An 18279-nucleotide genomic window follows, 5' to 3' on the forward strand; every position below is an offset into this window, starting at 1 on the left:
CGTCGGTCTCCACCTTGCGGTGTTCAGTTCAAGATTGAAACAAACACAAATAAACAGAAATAAAATCAGTGGAGGTATAAATATATATATGGAGAGAAGTATTGGGACACGGAGTGGCATGGTGGTGCAGTGGTACTGTTGCATCACACCTCTGGGACCCGGGTTCGAGTGTCCGCCTGGGTTACATGTATGCGGAGTTTGCATGTTCTCCCCATGTCGTCGTGGGGTTTCCTCCAGGTACTCCGGTTTCCCCCCACAGTGCAAAAACATGCTGAGGCTAATTGGACTTGCTAAATTGCCCGTAGGAGTGCATGTGAGAGTGAATGGTGTGTGAGTGTGCCCTGCGATGGACTGGTCCCCCATACTGGTTTGTTCCCTGCCTCATACCCATTGTTGACAGGCTCCTGACCCCCCGCGACCCAGTAGGATAAGCGGTTTGGAAAATGGATGGATGGAAGTATTGGGACACACCTCCTCATCATTTCATTCAGACCCATTGCTATTATACCCATTGGTATAAAACCAAGCACCTAGCCATGTAGTCAGGTTTACAAACATTTGTGACAAAATGGGTTTCAAATGCACAAATGTGTCATTCACAGACTACATCGTCACGCATGTTATGGTTCATAACAGATGGGGTTGTCAGAGAGTACTGCCACATGAACAAGGCATTGATTGTACATGGTGGTGTGATGTGTTTCTTATGAAGGTGTAATGGACCGTTCTTTTGCGGGGGGTGACCTGGCAATGTAGACTCTTATTATGAAGCAGATCGGGAGGGTAATGTGTAGCGTGTGCCCTGCTGTCTCTCTGAAGGTGTGATCGATCGCTTATAAAGGAATATTACAGCCCTATAATCTTCATACGTGTCACGAGCTGTTTATGAGGACGTGATTCATAGCCGTGAAGGAGTTACAGAGGCCTAACCCCGGACCTTTCATTAAAACATTATAAGCGCTGACCTGAAAGTCCCAAGGTGACCTTTCTTCGTCCCACTGGGCTCAGCAAATTCCCCTTTTATCTTGGCTGGTGTCGACATGCTTCCTAGAGCTGATTTTAATAACGGGTAGTAAACAGCACTGCTGCACAATGCCAGGCTCCAGCATCGTACTTGATTAGTTGGTTGTTTGAGAAGCTTGTTTGCGCAAGAAGGGCGGCTTTGTGTAACCGAGACGTGCTGCAGCTGCCCAAGGCCCTCCCTGGGGGGACGCTGCAGTCGGCCAGGTAGGGAGTGGATCTCCCTTTGTACAACGGCGCCACCTGCCTTTTCCTTCAGCACCATGCGACGTTCCTCCACATTCCTGTTAGATTTTGAGTTTCCCTAGTATTTCGCCTCCCTGGTCTGATCTCCGTCCCTCGTGAACGCTGCTGGCTCCTGCCGTCTTCACCAGCATCCTGTGACTCCTGTGCTACTCATTGTCTTCTTTGCTCACCGCTCCCGCATCCAGTCATTAAATCCAGGCTAATTCTTCTCCCCCATTCTACTGCCCCAGTTCATTATTCACCCTTCAGGGGCGGGTTTGTTGCTTCTGTGGTCCAATTCAAATAGCACCCCCCCCCCACCACAGGGTAATGTAGTGACTGTTTGTAGTCAATACGGGGCCCCCCAAAGACCTCCACTGCCCCTGCTCATACTCCTTGGATTTTCCCTCCTTTGACCTTCTGATCCCTGTCTCCTGGTCCTCCTGCCCTCTGATACCCTGATTTCCCCCCTCACCCTGCGATTGCCCCCCTGCCCCTGGACCCACAGGCCTTCCTGGTCCGAGCCCTCCTGGAGTACTCCCAACGCTCTGAAGCTGACTTGCTGTACGGATTCACCCTGGTGGGCGGCCTCATTCTGGTGGAGGTGACCCGCTCCTGGGCACTGGCTATGATGTGGGCCGTCAACTACCGTACCGGCACTCGCCTGCGGGGGGCAGCACTCACCCTGGCCTATCAGAAAGCCCTGCGGATGCGGAGCACCAGGGATATGAGTGCCGGAGAGGTAATGGATACCAGCTTCCATATATCTGTCTTGCTCGTTGTGTATCTTTATAACTTCCTGTTTCTGTTTGCGAATTTTAATGCTTTTTTTTGAAGACGCCCCATGAAAAGCCAGTGCAGCCGTGATGAATGGCTCGTGATGTTCAGCCTCATGTATTGAGACGGCTTTAGAAAGTGACATTTTCATGTGCTGATGATGGATGGCGGATGTGTGGCATGTCGATGATGGATTAAAGGAGTAACCTTTCTTGAAGTTATACAGTAAACAGTTAATTATAGAGTTTTTTGAGACAGTGGTCATTAATGTAAGTGCTTGAGAGCCAGTTACCACGGATGTGGCCTCGGAAAGCTGACTGCCCTTCTGAAGCACCATGTTCATGCTGCCTCTGGTCCTCAGTTGGTGAACGTCTGCTCCAGCGACGGGCACCGGCTCTATGAGGCTGCCACGGCGGGCTGCCTCCTCGCGGGGGGGCCCCTGGTAGTGGTCATGGGCTTGGCCTACACCACCTGCTTCCTGGGGCCCACGGCGCTGATGGGATCGGCCATCTTTGTCTTGTTCTGTCCCTCCATGGTGCGTCGTCTCCACTTTCATCACGAATCCTGTCCCCCCCCCCCTCCCTCTCCGAAGGCTGTGGAGGCGATTCCCACCCCCCCACGCTGCCTCCTGTTTACTGCCGCCTTCATCGTCATCTGTCTTTGTCGTCTCATTCATGCCCCGCTCTCCTCGCTCTTCTCTTTTTCCTTAAACATCTCTCTCTCTCTCTCTCTCTCTCTCTCTCTCTCTCTCTCCGTTTCTCGCTCGCCGCAGATGCTGGCCTCCCGACTGACAGCCTATTTCCGGAAGAGGTGCGTGTCCGTGACAGACCAGCGCGTCCGGCTCATGAATGAGATCCTCAGCTCTATCAAATCCATCAAGATGTACTGCTGGGAGTCCACCTTCGCCCGCCGTGTCCAGCGTGAGCCGCCGCCAACCCCCCCCCCACTCACTAGCCCGTGTTCCCCTTAATGCCTTTGCCTTCGTGGCTATCTGGGAAAATGGTTAGGCACTTAATGGCCACTCCGCTGCCATTTATCTCAGTTCAGAGTGACTTACGCTCCATTCATCATCCTCAAGGACCTTTCTATGTACATCTGCACTCCTGTTGTGTGTAAGATAACAACACCCTACCCAGATTACTCAGGAATAGCATGTGAGCAGTTAAATCCATTCGTGTTATCGATTAGTTATGTCTGACCGGACCCGAGTCGGCTGGTAGAGAACAGGCCTTCACGCTTATTCTCCCGTCCCGACGGCCAGCTCTCTCTCTCCATGTCGTTCTCAGAGGTGCGGAGAGAGGAGCGACAGATACTGGAATGGGCGGGGTATGTGCAGAGCCTGACGGTGGGCGTGGCCCCCGTTGTCGTGGTGATCGCCAGCGTGTGTACCTTCACCCTCCACATGGCCCTGGGCTATGACCTCACAGCTGCTCAGGTATGTACATCGTTTCCTGGGGATCCCCCATCCATCCCCAGAACACCAATGGAGTGCCATCATAACCTGACCCCCCTGTCTGCCTTCTCTCTCAGGCGTTTACAATTGTCGCTGTCTTCAACTCCATGACATTTGCACTCAAGGTCATGCCCCTGGCAGTACGCGCTTTGTCTGAAGGCGCCGTTGCAGTGAAGAGATTCCAGGTGAGGGGGGGGGGGGGGAAGGGCAGGGGGTGGGGAGCAACCATGCTAACAGACACCATCAGCCTGCATCTGTAGCAGTAACTGCACCTGTGTCCCAGTAACAGGATCTATACCTGTTTCTATGTCAGTTCCTGTGTCTGTGCTTATGCCCATGTCTGTGCCTATGTCAGTTCCTATATCCGTGCCCCTGCCAATGTCTGTGCCTATGTCAGTTCCTGTGTCTGTGCCTCTGCCTATATCTGTGCCTGTGCCTATGTCTGCGCCTATGTCAGTTCCTGTATCTGTGCCTCTGCCCATGTCTGTGCCTATGTCAGTTCCTGTGTCTGTGCCTCTGCCCGTATCTGTGCCTCTGCCCATGTCTGCGCCTATGTCAGTTCCTGTGTCTGTGCCTCTGCCTATATCTGCGCTTCTGTCCATGTCTGTGCCTATGTCACTTCCTGTGTCTGTGCCTCTGCCCGTATCTGTGCTTCTGTCTATGTCTGTGCCTATGTCAGTTCCTGTGTCTGTGCCTCTGCCCGTATCTGTGCTTCTGTCCATGTCTGTGCCTATGTCAGTTCCTGTGTCTGTGCCTCTGCCTGTATCTGTGCTTTTGTCTATGGCTGTGGTATGTCAGTATGCCTGTCTTTGACCCAAGTCCCACGCTGTCATGCAGAGGCTGCTGATGCTAGAGGACCGAGAGCTGGTGTCAGAAAAGCTGGAGGACCTGAGGAACGCGGTGGAGTTCCGGGACGCCTCCTTGGTGTGGGAGTCACCTCGCAGTAAGGGGCGAGCTGGGGTGGCAACGCCTTGCACACCCCGCAGGACGGGGGGCATGGAGCGCGTTCTGCGTAAGGAGATGCTCAGCCTGTACATCCTGTCGGAGGAGGGTAAGGGAGGTGGTGAGGAGCAGAATGGCGCGCACCTGCTCACCCACATGGAGCAGGACAGCCCCCAGAACACCGTCTCCTCAGCTGGTGGCTTCCGGCCTGCCGTGCAGAGGACACTCCATCGCATCGACCTGCGCATTAAGATGGTGCGTGTCCCACTGTGAGACACATTCCACTGCTATGCCTGACCTATGTAACATCACTGGCTGCTCTTGACCAACAGGGGGCGTTGGTGGGCATCTGCGGCAGTGTGGGAAGTGGGAAGAGCTCGCTGCTGTCCGCTCTGCTAGGCCAGGTATGGAAATGTAGAATGGAGGCCCCTGGCCCCTCTCTGTGGGCCCCAGTCTCAGGTCTGCGGCTGCTCTCCCACCTCCAGATGAAGCTGCTGGGAGGCTCGGTCGCGGTTGGAGGGGGGCTTGCGTACGTCGCCCAGCAGGCCTGGATCCTCAACGACTCCCTGAGGGAGAACATTCTGTTTGGGAAGGAGTATGAAGAAGAGAGGCAAGACCCTCCCCGTCTGGGAACGAGGTGGGAGGGATCCAGGGATTTTCTGTGCCTGGGGATGATCCGGGGAACTTCTGTGACTCATCACCAGTCTGTCTGCTGCTTCTCCATCAATATCCACTGTCTTTCTGTCTCTTTAGGTACACAGCTGTGCTGGAATCCTGCTGTTTATACCCTGACATTGCTGAGCTGCCCTATGGAGACATGACTGAGGTGACCGTTAGTGTGAGCTGTATATCCACATGACCGTGGTGACCGCGTCAGTGTGAGCTGTGTTTCCACATGACCGTGGTGACCGTTAGTGTGAGCTGTATATCCACATGACCGTGGTGACCGTTAGTGTGAGCTGTATATCCACATGACCGTGTCAGTGTGAGCTGTGTATCTACATGACCGTGTCAGTGTGAGCTGTGTATCTACATGACCGTGTCAGTGTGAGCTGTGTATCTACATGACCGTGGTGACCATGTCAGTGTGAGCTGTGTATCTACATGACCGTGTCAGTGTGAGCTGTGTATCTACATGACAGTTTCAGTGTGAGCTGTGTATCTACATGACCGTGTCAGTGTGAGCTGTGTATCTACATGACCATGTCAGTGTGAGCTGTGTATCTACATGACCGTGTCAGTGTGAGCTGTGTATCTACATGACCGCGTCAGTGTGAGCTGTGTATCCACATGACCGTGTCAGTGTGAGCTGTGTATCTACATGACCGCGTCAGTGTGAGCTGTGTATCTACATGACCGTGTCAGTGTGAGCTGTGTATCTACCTGACCTTGGTGACCATGGCAGAATCTCATTCCAGGTTGGTGAACGCGGCACCAACTTGAGTGGAGGCCAGCGACAGCGTATCAGTCTGGCCAGGGCGCTGTACAGCGAGCGGTCGATCCTGCTGCTGGACGACCCGCTCAGCGCTGTGGACACTCACGTGGGGGCACACCTCTTCCATAGTGCCATCCGGGGGGCAGCTGGGAGCAGGACCGTGCTCTTCGTGACCCACCAACTGCAGGTGAGGCAGAGGGCACTTAGGGGCGGGCATGGATGTCAAGGTTTCAGGTGTCGAACCTGAGGGTTGTTCGTTTGAGTTCCAAAGGTGGTCCGACTGTTGTACCCATAATTACCCAGATTGCTCCACTAAAATGTGAATGTGAAGGTGGCAGGCATTCCCAATGGCACTGTTTCTGCGTATCTGCCACTCTAGTACCTGGCCGAATGTGACGAGGTGGTTCTGATGAAAGACGGACAGTTGTTCAAGCAGGGCAGTCATGCCCAGCTCATGGGCATGGAGAATGAGTACACTGCACTCTTCAACTGCACTCAGCACAAGGTGAGGGAGCAGGGCCCCCCGCATGGGCGGTGGATTAGTGTGTATATGTAGCTACACAGGACGGCCTGGCCGGTCACTCTACCCCTCAGTGCTCTGCTTGTGCATAATTCATGAGCTCTGTGGAAGATACCGGCTATGCATGAGGCTCTTTTACGTGTTTCTGTGCTGTTGCTTTACCTGACTGTCTGCCAGCGACGGCACTTTAACGGCTGACGGTGTCGCTCGCCTCGTTCCCAGCCGGGCCCCTCACCCACCATCCCCTCAACCGCACTCCAGACCCTGGAGCTGAAGAACCTGAAGAACAAGCAGAACAACACCAAGAAGCTCGGGCAGGGGGCGCCGTCGAGCGCTGACAGAAGAGCTGCCCCCATGGACGGCAAGAAAGGGGGTGAGGGGGGGGGGTCACACTGTTGCCTCATCTTCAGCATTGGGGGCTGGAGTCTCACCTCTGCTGTGTGTGTATGGAGTTTGCAAATTCCACATTCGCTGGTTTCCTCCAGACACATGCGGTTAGGCTAATTGGTGTCTCCAAGGTGACCGTGCTGTATAGGTGTCTGTGCCATGAATCACACTGGCATCCCAGCCTGGGTGCCCCCCAGCCTGGTGAATGACAGATGATCAAGTTCCTAGGGCTGATCTATTTACCCATGATGCCTCACCAGGCCCCTGACCTTTGACCTTCCGAAATCCATTTTAGTTCAACTTATGACAGCAGAAGAGCGAGGCGCTGGTGCCGTGTCCTGGTCCGTCTACTGGACCTACATCCGAGCCGCCGGTGGCCCACTGGCCTTCGCCCTCAACATCTTCCTCTTCCTCACCACCACGGGCAGCATCGCCTTCAGCAACTGGTGGCTCAGCCACTGGATCCAGCAGGGCAGTGGCGTAAGTCTTGGGAGGGGCTGGCGATCATCCTGCCTTCCTGTAAACTTCATTAAAACAAAGATCAACAGAACGACAGATGCGGAGAGAAGGTCTTTCCTGTAACTGAATAATGTGCTGTGAGTGGTAATAAGCATAGCTTTTTCAGGACAGGCTTCCTCACCTAGGCATTGCTGTCTGTCCTCAGAACATCTCTGTGCTTATGGACAATGAGACCACGGTCAGCGACAGTATGAGGCTCAACCCCCACACGCAATACTACTCTGCCATCTACGCTCTGTCCATGGGGGCGGCGCTATTGCTGAAGACTGTGCGCGGAGCAATTTTCGTCAAGGTACAGTAGTCAAGGCCCGTCCCGCATGTGGTCTGTGGTTCCGCAATTCTCCACTGAGTCTCAATTCTGCTCTTGCATTTTTTTTAGTTGTATAAATGGGTCCATGTCAGGTGCCGGGGCCGAATACAGCTCTGGGCTTTGCTTACCAGTTGGTGGCACAAGAGGCAGGAAAACAGAGTCCGCTTGGGACGACACGCAAATCCGGCTCAGCACGGGTCGCTGAGTGTCTGGGGGCCATTTAAGACAGCTGTCTGGTAATTGCCGTGAGCCTGTTACCGCAGTACTCGCTGTAGCCTGCAGACAGCATATCCCTGCCCCCTGAAAATAAGAGATTGTCGCAGGATTCCTTGCGGCACATGTTTCTAAGCCCCAGAGCATGTGTGCGGTTTGGGCTGGTACAGAAATCCCTGGTTTGTTTTCTTGCTGTCCAGTGAAAGACGGCTGCTGGCTTGCCGACTGTGACTCGGTCAGGAGAGATTCCGGCCCATAAGGGTCACGTGAATCAGTTTCCCTCATTAAAAAGAAAAAAATCCCATCTGTAATTTGCTCACCTACCATCTGCTGTGTTTTCTAAGATTCTGAAGATGACTCATCTGCTTTTGCCTGGGTGAGATGTGAAAGACGGGGAATTCTCACTAATTGGTCTGATAACCAAATGTCTAGAAAATGTCTCCTGTATTTTTACCCAGATAACTTAGAAATGTCTTTGCACAAACAGTGTATATGTTATTTTTTATTTCAGTGTACATGACTTATTTTTTTTGTGTAACAGGTTCTGTGTCTGGCAAGTCAGTGAAAAACATTTTCCCTGACATTGCAAAGATACCTACACTGATTTTCACCAACTAAACTTTCATATCTGTTTGTGTGTGTGCGTGTGTGTGTGTGTGTGTGTATAAAATATATGTATAAAAATGTATAAAATATATGTATGTATATATGTACACATGCATAATTCTGCTTGATGTGCAGTTCAGCATAAAGCCTTATTTGTGACAGAATTTTTTTAATCAAACTGTGAAACTATATAATGAGTTTGTAGCGTCAGAATGCGTCGGTGTCTCCTTCCTGATGAATATTAGCGGGGAGCTCTGTCGTGATTCGTGCTGTAATATGTGTAAAATGCTGATGGTTTATAATCACTTTGGACGCCGATATTTGTCTGTGATGGCATGTTGCCATCTCCGCTGAGAGTAATGTCTTTGCTGTCCGAGTCGTGTCCCTTTGTAAGGGTTGTGGCACGTGTGTGTCTGTTACGTCTGAGTGACTCTTTTCTGTGTGTGATTTCTGTCTGTAGGCCCAAATCCCGGAGTGTCTCTTATCTGTCTGCTGTTTTTGTGTGTGTGCCCTTGTTTGTGTGTCGGTCTATGTGCGTGTGATGTCTGTTCACGAATGTGTGTGTGTGTGTGTGTGTGTGTGAGACATCTGTCCCCATGACGTGTTATACCTGTGTGTAAATCTGTGTCTGTGTGTGTTTGACTCTACGATTCTGTCTGCTTTTCGTCTGTTTGTGTGAAGTCTGTCGGTCCATGTCACTGAATGTGTGATGTTTGTCTGTCTGTTCACATTCCTGAGTGTGTGTGACGTCTGTCTGTGTCCATAAATGTGTGACATCTGTCTGTCTGTCTGTGTCACTGATTGTGTGCGATATTAGTCTGTGTCCTTGTGTGATTTCTATGTCTGTCTGTGTCCCTGAATGTGTGACGTCTGTCTGTGTCCCTGAGTGTATATGACATCAGTCTGTGTCCCTGTGTGTATATGACATCAGTCTGTGTCCCTGTGTGACATCTCTCTGTATGCTGCCCCCAGTGCACCCTCCAAGCTGCCTCCACCCTCCACGACAAGCTTTTCCAGAAGCTTCTTCACAGTCCCATGGCCTTTTTCGACACCACCCCCCTGGGTCGCATTCTCACCCGCTTCTCCAGGGACATAGACGAGGGTGAGAGGTCTTTCGCACCAGCAGCTCGTGCTACCTTCGTGCGGGACTCTCGAGGGAGCTGCTTCCCCCATATTTATCCAGCTGCGTCAAAGGATGTAGAATTATTTATCAGTAGAATTAAAAGCTCTTGAAATAGCTTTTTGGTAATATAATCTGCCTGGGCCACTGGATAAAAAACATGTCCTCCCCACAGTGGACGTGCGTCTGGCCATGCAGACAGAGATGCTGCTCCAGAACCTGACCCTGGTGATGTTCTGCCTGGGCATGGTCAGTGTGGTCTTCCCCTGGTTCCTCCTGTCCATCGTGCCCTTGGGGACCTTCCTCTTCCTGGTCACGCGTGTCACTAGGTAAGATCCGGATGGCACCTGGCCAACTTAAATCTTCAGACAGTCTTTACGCGATACACTTTCTAGCAGTTACTCTGCTTGTCTAAGTGCGTTCAGAGGCGGGCGCGTTGGAGGAGATGTTTCATGGAGGAGGTTGCTATAATCCATGTTCTCTGTCGGACCTCTGTTTGTTCAGTCTTAGTAGCTTTCTCCGAATACACAAACTGCTTCGGAGCTGAAACAGAAGGTTAATTTTGCACAGGCGGGGAGACGAACGCTTTATTCGAGCCCTTAAGTGCTGTTATTTACTCCTCCATATGTCACAGCTGTCGTTCGAAACCGCGAGGATGCGCTGAAAGCCTGCCGCTCCTGTGCTGGCTGCGGTAACGCGATGCGTCCACTCAGGACCGGCTCAGATTGCCGCGGTGCGCGAGCCAGCCAGCTAATTAGCCTCCGCTCTCCGGCCCGGGGTCTCTGCGGCCAGCGCGCCTGCGAGGCTTTCAGCCAAAGTGCTCCAGCGTAAACAAGTTTTGCGTCCCCTAATCATCCTGGGGAGAAAAGACAGAGCTGGGGTTCACTGATGGCTCCTGCTTTCCATGCCCCCCCTGCTCGGCCGGGTCTGTGAAGCACGGCTTCTCGCCATTCTGTTGACCGGAGCGTCACAGCAGGGACACACAAGTAACGTCATGAATAATGTCTGAAATGCCGTGTGAAATACTGCGGAGGGTTTCGGTCTCAGGGATGTCCGTTTGAATAAGGCATCGCCCGTCTCATGGGGGCTGCAGATATGCCAAGCAGATGCTTCCATAACTGGGAACAGACATTACTATGGGCAGCTTATTTAGGCAGCCCACAGATAAGCAGTACCTCCATAGGTCTGGCACAAAAGCATGGATGGATGGATGGATGATGGATACTAATACTGCTCACATAAGTTCTCGCATAATTTTGAAACTAATGCTTTCTCATTATAGAAATACCACAAATGGCACATGTGTATACACCAGAAATAGCCTGTAGATACTGGGAGAACTGGGAGTCTCCATTGTATGGGCCGTGTGTGTGAGTGTCTCTGCATTTCATCATCCCGGCAGAGTTCTGCTTCGCGAGCTGAAGCGGCTGGACAACATCAGCCAATCGCCTTTCACCTCCCACATAACCAGCAGCCTCCAGGGCCTGCCTACTATTCACGCCTACAGCAGGGGGCCGGACTTCCTGAACAGGTGCAGCATCCTCTCTTACACATGCACAAGTGTCTCTGCTCTTAAAAGCACAGAGTAACGTTGCCAGATACTGGCATGTGGATAGTCTGCCGCCTTCTCCTCATGGGTGGCCCCTACCTCAGGTACCAGGCCCTGCTGGACACCAACCAGGCCCCCCACTACCTGTTTAACTGTGCGATGCGCTGGCTGGCCGTGAGGCTGGACCTCATCAGCATCTCCTTGGTGACGGCCGTGGCCTTGCTTGTTGTCCTCACACACGGGCAGATCCTGCCAGCCTACGCAGGCCTCGCTATTTCCTACGTCATCCAGGTATTCTCTTTCAGCTGCACCACAATATATAGCCAGCAGGTGGCGTAGTGGTTGAAGTACTGTATATTCCAGCAGATCCCTGTTATTGTACCTTTGAAAAATACCCTTAAAGTCCCTTCATTAAATGTGCAGCTTTGCCAATATGTAACAAGTGGTATTGAACTGATTGTATATCAGCAATATCTTGTTGATTCAACAGAGAAAAGTATGAGCCAATCAAATCACTCTCGATAAACACACCTACCTAAGTATAAAATGATTGGTTGATGCAGCTTGACATCTGCCCCCTCCCTTTCCAGCTGACTGGTCTGTTCCAGTTCACCGTGCGCCTGCTCTCTGAGACTGAAGCTCGCTTTATATCAGTGGAACGGATCAATCATTACATAAAGGTGGGGTTACTGGGGTCAGGGGTGGATGTGGGCATTTGGTCAAAGAGATGGAGATAAAGTCTCTCTCACTTAGTGTATTACAGTTACACTGCATATGGCCAGTGATGCCATATGTCCACTGCACACAGTGGAAGAGCTGATGGAATAACATATGGCATCCAGTGAAATATGCAGGAAAGCTGATGGAATAACATACAGCATCCAGTGAAATCTGCAGGAAAGCTGATGGAATAACACAGCATCCAGTGAAATCTGCAGGAAAGCTGATAGAATAACATACAGCATCCAGTGAAATCTGCAGGAAAGCTGATGGAATAACATACAGCATCCAGTGAAATCTGCAGGAAAGCTGATAGAATAACATACAGCATCCAGTGAAATCTGCAGGAAAGCTGATGGAATAACATACAGCATCCAGTGAAATCTGCAGGAAAGCTGATGGAATAACATTAGTGTTATGAGGTAAAGCAGTAATATATTGCAATGCACTGCACAAAGAGCTGGCACACATTATGGTAACATACAGTGGTTAATATCAGAGAGTACCAGAGTAATAAATACGGGAATACATCAAGGCATCGTGCAAGACCCAGTCCACCATGACAGGGTATGCCCCAGCCAGACGGTGAGCTTTGGAATTTTTCAGCGAATGTCAGCAGGTTCCTGAAATAAGGTCTTCAAAAGCAGCAGGATTTTCCTTCTTCATAATCTCGAAAACAACAGCACACACCTTATGGAACATCCCACCCCTCACAGAACCTGGACACGGAAGGTCCTCGACACAGCGGTCCGGCGTCCGCCCCTGACCCCTGCTGGCCACAGGAGGGTCGCATCTGTTTTAAGGATGTCCAGATGCGCTACCGCGATGACCTGCCGTTGGTACTCAAGAAGCTCTCGTTCAGCATTCGGCCAAAGGAGACCATCGGCATCGTGGGCCGTACCGGGTCAGGTAGAGACCTTGGGTTTTCTCACTCTCTCCCAAGTCCACATGACCTATGAGCTTAACTCGGATTCTGATGTTCCGTCTAGGGAAGTCCTCCCTGGGCATTGCACTCTTCAGACTAGCAGAGCTGGCAGGGGGCTCCATCACAGTAGATGGCATGGACATCGCCCAGATTGGCCTGGAGGACCTTAGGAGCAGGCTGTCAATCATCCCCCAGGATCCCATGCTTTTCATAGGTTCCCTCAGGTAGTGTCCACCCATGCAGCCTCACCACCCTGACTCCATCTCCTGAGTCCTGCAGCCCTTTGACATAGTTCTTTGTGCATAGGTTGAACCTGGACCCCTCTGGCCAGCATACAGATGCTGAGATCTGGGAGGTCCTGGAAAAGACCCATATGAAGGACACGGTAAGCCAGGGTGAAGCTCTTCAGTTAAATGGCTTTGTGACTGTTTGACTTTAATAATAACATGGCCTGTTGGTCCTGTGTGCTTAGATCAGCCAGCTGCCTGAGGCACTGAGCACCGAGGTGACAGAGAACGGGGAGAATTTCTCCGCGGGGGAGCGACAGCTTCTGTGTGTGGCCAGAGCCCTCTTGAGATGTAGTAAGGTAAAGACCAACCTCTGCTTCCTCCTGAGATGCAGGGAGGTAAGATGAACCTTTCGTTTCCTCCAAGGTGTGGGAAGGAAAAGATGAACCATTATCCTGCATTGTCGCAAAATTACATAGCAGTGCCACCTAGTGTTTAAATTTAGTTATGAGGTTTAAGATAGCAATCATTAACCAGAAGGATTAGAATTCGAAGGATATGAGGTGATGTAATTCTTTTCAGGTACTCATGTATTCACGATAACGGTGAATTTAATAATCTGTGCCGAAGTCTTAGTGTTAAGCTGCGGACGGAGTCAGTGCTTCATATCAAGGCCAATATAGTTCACCTGCTTGGTTCTCCTTAGATCCTGCTTCTAGATGAGGCGACGGCAGCCATTGACTCAGAGACAGAGCTGCTGATCCAGGACACCATTCGACTGGGCTTTGAGGGCTGCACCACCCTGGTCATTGCCCATCGCCTCAACACTGTGCTGGGCTGTAACAGGATCATGGTGCTGGATCAAGGAGAGGTAGGGCTCAATAGCCGCCATGTCTTTAGTACCCTGGGTAGAGGTGCTAAGAGCATTTATCCCCCCCCCCCATTCTGTGTTTTTGCTCTGTTAGATTCTGGAGTTTGACTCCCCCTCCGCTCTCCTGGCCAATGAGAACTCGCAGTTCCATGCCCTGATTACAGCAGCAGAAGGATCGGCTAATTGTACAGACCTCGTCTGAAGGAGGGTGCCCTGCTCCATACCGGCGCCACTCCCAGGTCATGTTTCCTGGGGGGAAAAAAAACAGGAAAACAAATAAAATAGAGTGAATCAAAACCGATATTGTTTTAAGTGGAGCGTCCGTTTTAGGCTGGCGTTCGCAGTGCTATTTGTTCAATGCATAAGTCCCCCGCAGAAGTGCTGATGTTCTCAGCAACTCAAGAATGATAGAGGCTGAAGTAACATAAATGGCCATAGGTGCTCTGCGGGAGACTTTTAGGAACCAGTTCTGGAGAACCCGGCCAATTGCTGCATGAAGGCACCTCAGGTACATCCAAAGAGAAGGGTGAAGTTTTAGATGGCCAGAGAGATTCTGCCTCTCTACGTAGCTTGTGAAACCTTCACAGTGACACTTTGACTCCAGCTGGGGTCTGTTTTTTGTTCTTATGTGTTTATTAACCTATATTGATAGGGGACGTGCTCTCCACGTTTTATTAGTGGAACTGGAATGTGTGCAAAGGCAATTGTCTGATTCCTGGTCAGAATTGTGTCTAGGAGGCCGTGGTGTGATATTTTGAATCAGACGCACTCTAAAACCAAAGGAGCAGAGTTCATTCTGAACATTTTGCGTCTATGTTGAGTTGTTTGAGTGAATTGTTATCTACCTTAGTAAAAATGTAGGGCTTTACGTCACCCTGGATAAGGGAGTCGACTATATTATATGACAGCAAAGAACTGTGAGAAGTAGGCAGTGTTTAAGCGCTAATATCTACTCCGCGGAATTACGCAGAAACGGCTTGAAGGCATATTACTCATTTACGGGCACCAGGCAAGAACATAATCAAAAAGCGTAGACACAGCAGTATATCAGACAGAATGCTAGAGAAATCAGGGTAATATTCTGGGTCAGTCTGCCAAACGTTCACAAAGTCCTGACCCATTACCGTGTGTTTTCTCATGACTCCGTTGGACGCCGTTCGCTTTCCTTGGAGTCATAATAATCGTATAATCTTTGCCTCAGTGAAATCTGGATCTTGGCTGCCCGTGTGTGGTGGGTTTGCTAACTCAGGGTTGCGTGTGTGATCCACGTTCCAGCTCTGCCGTGTTTTATTTTTCATTATTTTCGCAAAATTTGAATCTATACAAGTTATTCTTGGATGCCTTTTGAATCAATGGACACAAATCAAGATCGACAGCCTGCCAGGAGACAAAGTTATCCTTGAAAAAACTCGCTCATTATCTCCAGTGATGAAGTTTCAGTAACAGAATGATATACCAAATATTTGCTTTGTGGGAAGGTCATTTTTATCAAAATGCTTTGCCTCATTGTAAATTACTTAATACAAGGTAACATAGGTAGATAGTCATTAAATCCGGCAATATTTGTTTGCACTGCATGATTTCTATGTACACAGCTTCACAGCACCGTTAATTCACCAGACAAGAAATTGCGATCACACTCTGAACAGAGAAATATCGATCTGACTTGCATCGTCAGGGATCCCTCTGATCAGACTAAACAGCTTTGCTGTGTAACCAAAACACAGATGCAAGAAATCACTGCATAAACTATAGAGAGTTTAGATGGGCCTTAACAAAGACTGCTGATTGCTTACCGGTAGCAATATGAGAAACCCGACAAGAGATTGTGTTTTGCACAGATTTGCTTTATTTCAAAGATTTCGGATATTATTGTGCAATATTCGAAGCCTTTTTTTTATCACTGTATGCATACAATGGTTTCTCAATAAAATATTTTTATACATAAAAGCTACGCATTAACTTTATTTTGGGTTCATGTTATCTGAAGAGGTGTAACTGTTTTTCCATAGCCTTTACTGCATAAGTTTGTGGGTTTCAGTCATATTTGACAACAATATTATCGGTCAGTCTCCTCAGTGTCTACAATCCAATGCTATTTCAGCCAAGGATTTGCCATTACGAATGATAAATCAGATGTTGTTCTCCCGTTTAGCAATATACTTCAACTTTTTAAGCAAAACTTTCCATGGCGAACATACTGCTAGGAATATAGCCTGCGGGCAGTTCATCTCTACTACACAAATCATTAGATTAAATACACAGGCTAATATGCTAAATGTTCTGCCCATTAAACCTTGTAATTGGGTGCTATATAATGCTAATGTGTAATATGAATCATCGTAACATGAAATGATACTGTAGGCAAACGGTTATTATTATTATTATTATTATTATTATTATTATTATTATTATTATTATCCTAAAAGCGAGACCGACATGCCAGATGCGTGAGACTTGGAGGGGAGATGATCTCAGTCATACACACGTCTTCCGTCCATGTTAGACTCCATCGTCTTACATAAACGCATGCTAGTCCACTCTGATTCTTTCAACATCCTTAACGTCTTTCATAAGCTACAATATCTGTAATGTATTCAAGTAAGCAAAACTTTATAGCCCAAGAACTGCCACCCCACTGGGACATTAAGTAGGATTATTAAATTTCCATTTCAAAGTTAACCACTTTTCTTGTCGAATATAGTATATCAAGTCAAAAGAGTCAACAACAACGTTTACTGATCTTGTTATTTGCAGACGTGACTGTGAACTACAAATTTATTGATTTTATGGTGAGTCACGCCTGTTTTATATAAACCGCTAGATGCTGTATTACATGTTTCACTCATTTGTTCACATTTTAATGGTATAAAAAGTTACCATACGGACACGCTTTGCTGCACAGCAATGTACTGTACTTCCATATGGAGAAGCTGCTCACAGTCACTGGTTTGGTAGAATTTGTTAATAAAATTGTATTACATATTAATTTTTGATTTGTGCATTTAATAGTAATACAATAGAGAAGTGTGGCTATGTGGGTGTGGACTGTGACCAGAATGTTGCAGGTTCAAATCCCAGGACCAGCAGACTGAATATAGTACTGTTGGACCCTTGAGGAAGGCAACACTCACCCCCTTGAGAAAAAATAAGACGTTCCAGGAGCACTGGATAGATGACCGACCCTGTACTCAGACGCCAAATTTCTGTCTGACTGTAGGTGTGTCTCATAGGAGAGTAAGATGGGATATGCAAAAAATCCAAGAGTTCCTACGTGTACTTCTACAAATGGCAAATAAAATATCATTATACGTTGTATTGACTTTGTAGGCGTAGTGAAAAATCCAGGCTGACATCTTCATCTCTTGATAAACTCGCTTATGAGTTGAATTATTGTCACACAGAGCATCACGATAAGCAGCTAAAACACGAATGAATGGATGTTTGAGTGCATTAGCATAGTATCACAAACTGATTGTGTTAGCTAACTGATAAAAGCTTTAATATTATCTATGACAGATTGCATTTTAAATCCCCCCCCCACATCAGAGCACGTTCACCACGCCCTAAAACAGCCATTATTCATACATCTTTTAGCAGGCACCTGTTGATATGACTTTTATGACACCATCCGAAAGGGTTTCTTAATAATCCTGTTTCAAGGGTTGACAATATATTTGGTATTCTAGGTAAGTTTGACATTTTTGAATGCACTAGAGCACGAACTTTGATATATAACATCCTCGTAAAACTAAAGGATTTTACTATAATATAGATGCCATCCCCACAGAATATCTTCTGTGCCTTCAGAATCTATTCAGTTCCAGCCCTCCACAGTTAGCCTGTCTTGGTCCAGCCAAAAATCGCTGGAAAAATCACTTCTGTTTACAACTGAAGAATAATTACAGAGAGACCCGTGACTGATTATAAAGAGATTGTGTTTCCTTTCCTTATTTCAGATAATTTTTAGATAATTGACATTTGTGTACTTTCTCATTTATTGTGGGAATATTCACTGTTTGTGGGGTGGCATGGTAGTGCAGTGGTTAGCACTGTTACGACACACCTGTGAACTTTGCATATTGTCACTGTGGGCTTTCCTGCAGATACTCTGCTTTGACTCCCCAGTCCAAAAACATGCTGAGGTTAACTGGAGTTACCAAATTGCTCTTAGGTGAGAATGGAGTGTTAGTGTACCCTGTGATGGGTTGGCGCCCCACCCTGGGTGGTTCCCTGCCTTGTGTGTGTAGCCTTTGGCATAGGCTCTAGACGCCTCCATGACCCTGAATAGGATAAGAGGTTACAGAAAATTGATGGATGGCATTACTATTTGACTTTTATAGATTAAAAGACGTGAACGAAGAAGACACGAGTCATTTAATCATACAAATTTTATTTTTTATAAATTTCAGCTTTAGTGGTAAGACTCTTTTGGTGTCGTGGGTACGGAAACCTGGTAT

The 18279-nt window shown here is 48.7% G+C and overlaps 1 protein-coding gene across 2 annotated transcripts in view; it reads left to right on the forward strand.

Annotated features, from left to right (window-relative positions):
- wu:fb13g09 (ATP-binding cassette sub-family C member 5) overlaps positions 1-16100 on the forward strand; it is a 21605-nt gene extending 5505 nt beyond the window's left edge. Inside the window, exons 5-29 of one of the 2 annotated variants that reach the window (XM_049029029.1) lie at positions 1754-1987; positions 2384-2557; positions 2795-2942; positions 3309-3457; positions 3553-3660; positions 4313-4672; positions 4750-4821; positions 4903-5027; positions 5171-5243; positions 5836-6039; positions 6232-6357; positions 6595-6745; positions 7055-7239; positions 7424-7570; positions 9380-9509; positions 9703-9856; positions 10930-11058; positions 11181-11367; positions 11667-11756; positions 12513-12705; positions 12786-12945; positions 13028-13106; positions 13194-13307; positions 13655-13819; positions 13914-16100. In XM_049029029.1, coding sequence (XP_048884986.1) covers positions 1754-1987; positions 2384-2557; positions 2795-2942; positions 3309-3457; positions 3553-3660; positions 4313-4672; positions 4750-4821; positions 4903-5027; positions 5171-5243; positions 5836-6039; positions 6232-6357; positions 6595-6745; positions 7055-7239; positions 7424-7570; positions 9380-9509; positions 9703-9856; positions 10930-11058; positions 11181-11367; positions 11667-11756; positions 12513-12705; positions 12786-12945; positions 13028-13106; positions 13194-13307; positions 13655-13819; positions 13914-14021 — 3765 coding nt within the window. In that variant the 3' untranslated portion in view covers positions 14022-16100. The remainder of the gene's footprint in view (positions 1-1753; positions 1988-2383; positions 2558-2794; positions 2943-3308; positions 3458-3552; positions 3661-4312; positions 4673-4749; positions 4822-4902; positions 5028-5170; positions 5244-5835; positions 6040-6231; positions 6358-6594; positions 6746-7054; positions 7240-7423; positions 7571-9379; positions 9510-9702; positions 9857-10929; positions 11059-11180; positions 11368-11666; positions 11757-12512; positions 12706-12785; positions 12946-13027; positions 13107-13193; positions 13308-13654; positions 13820-13913) is intronic. The other variant, XM_049029030.1, reaches the window with a different exon arrangement.
- Positions 16101-18279: the final 2179 nt, after the last annotated feature.

This window comes from Brienomyrus brachyistius, chromosome 10, assembly GCF_023856365.1.
Source record: "Brienomyrus brachyistius isolate T26 chromosome 10, BBRACH_0.4, whole genome shotgun sequence".
NCBI classification, from domain to species: Eukaryota; Metazoa; Chordata; class Actinopteri; order Osteoglossiformes; family Mormyridae; genus Brienomyrus; species Brienomyrus brachyistius.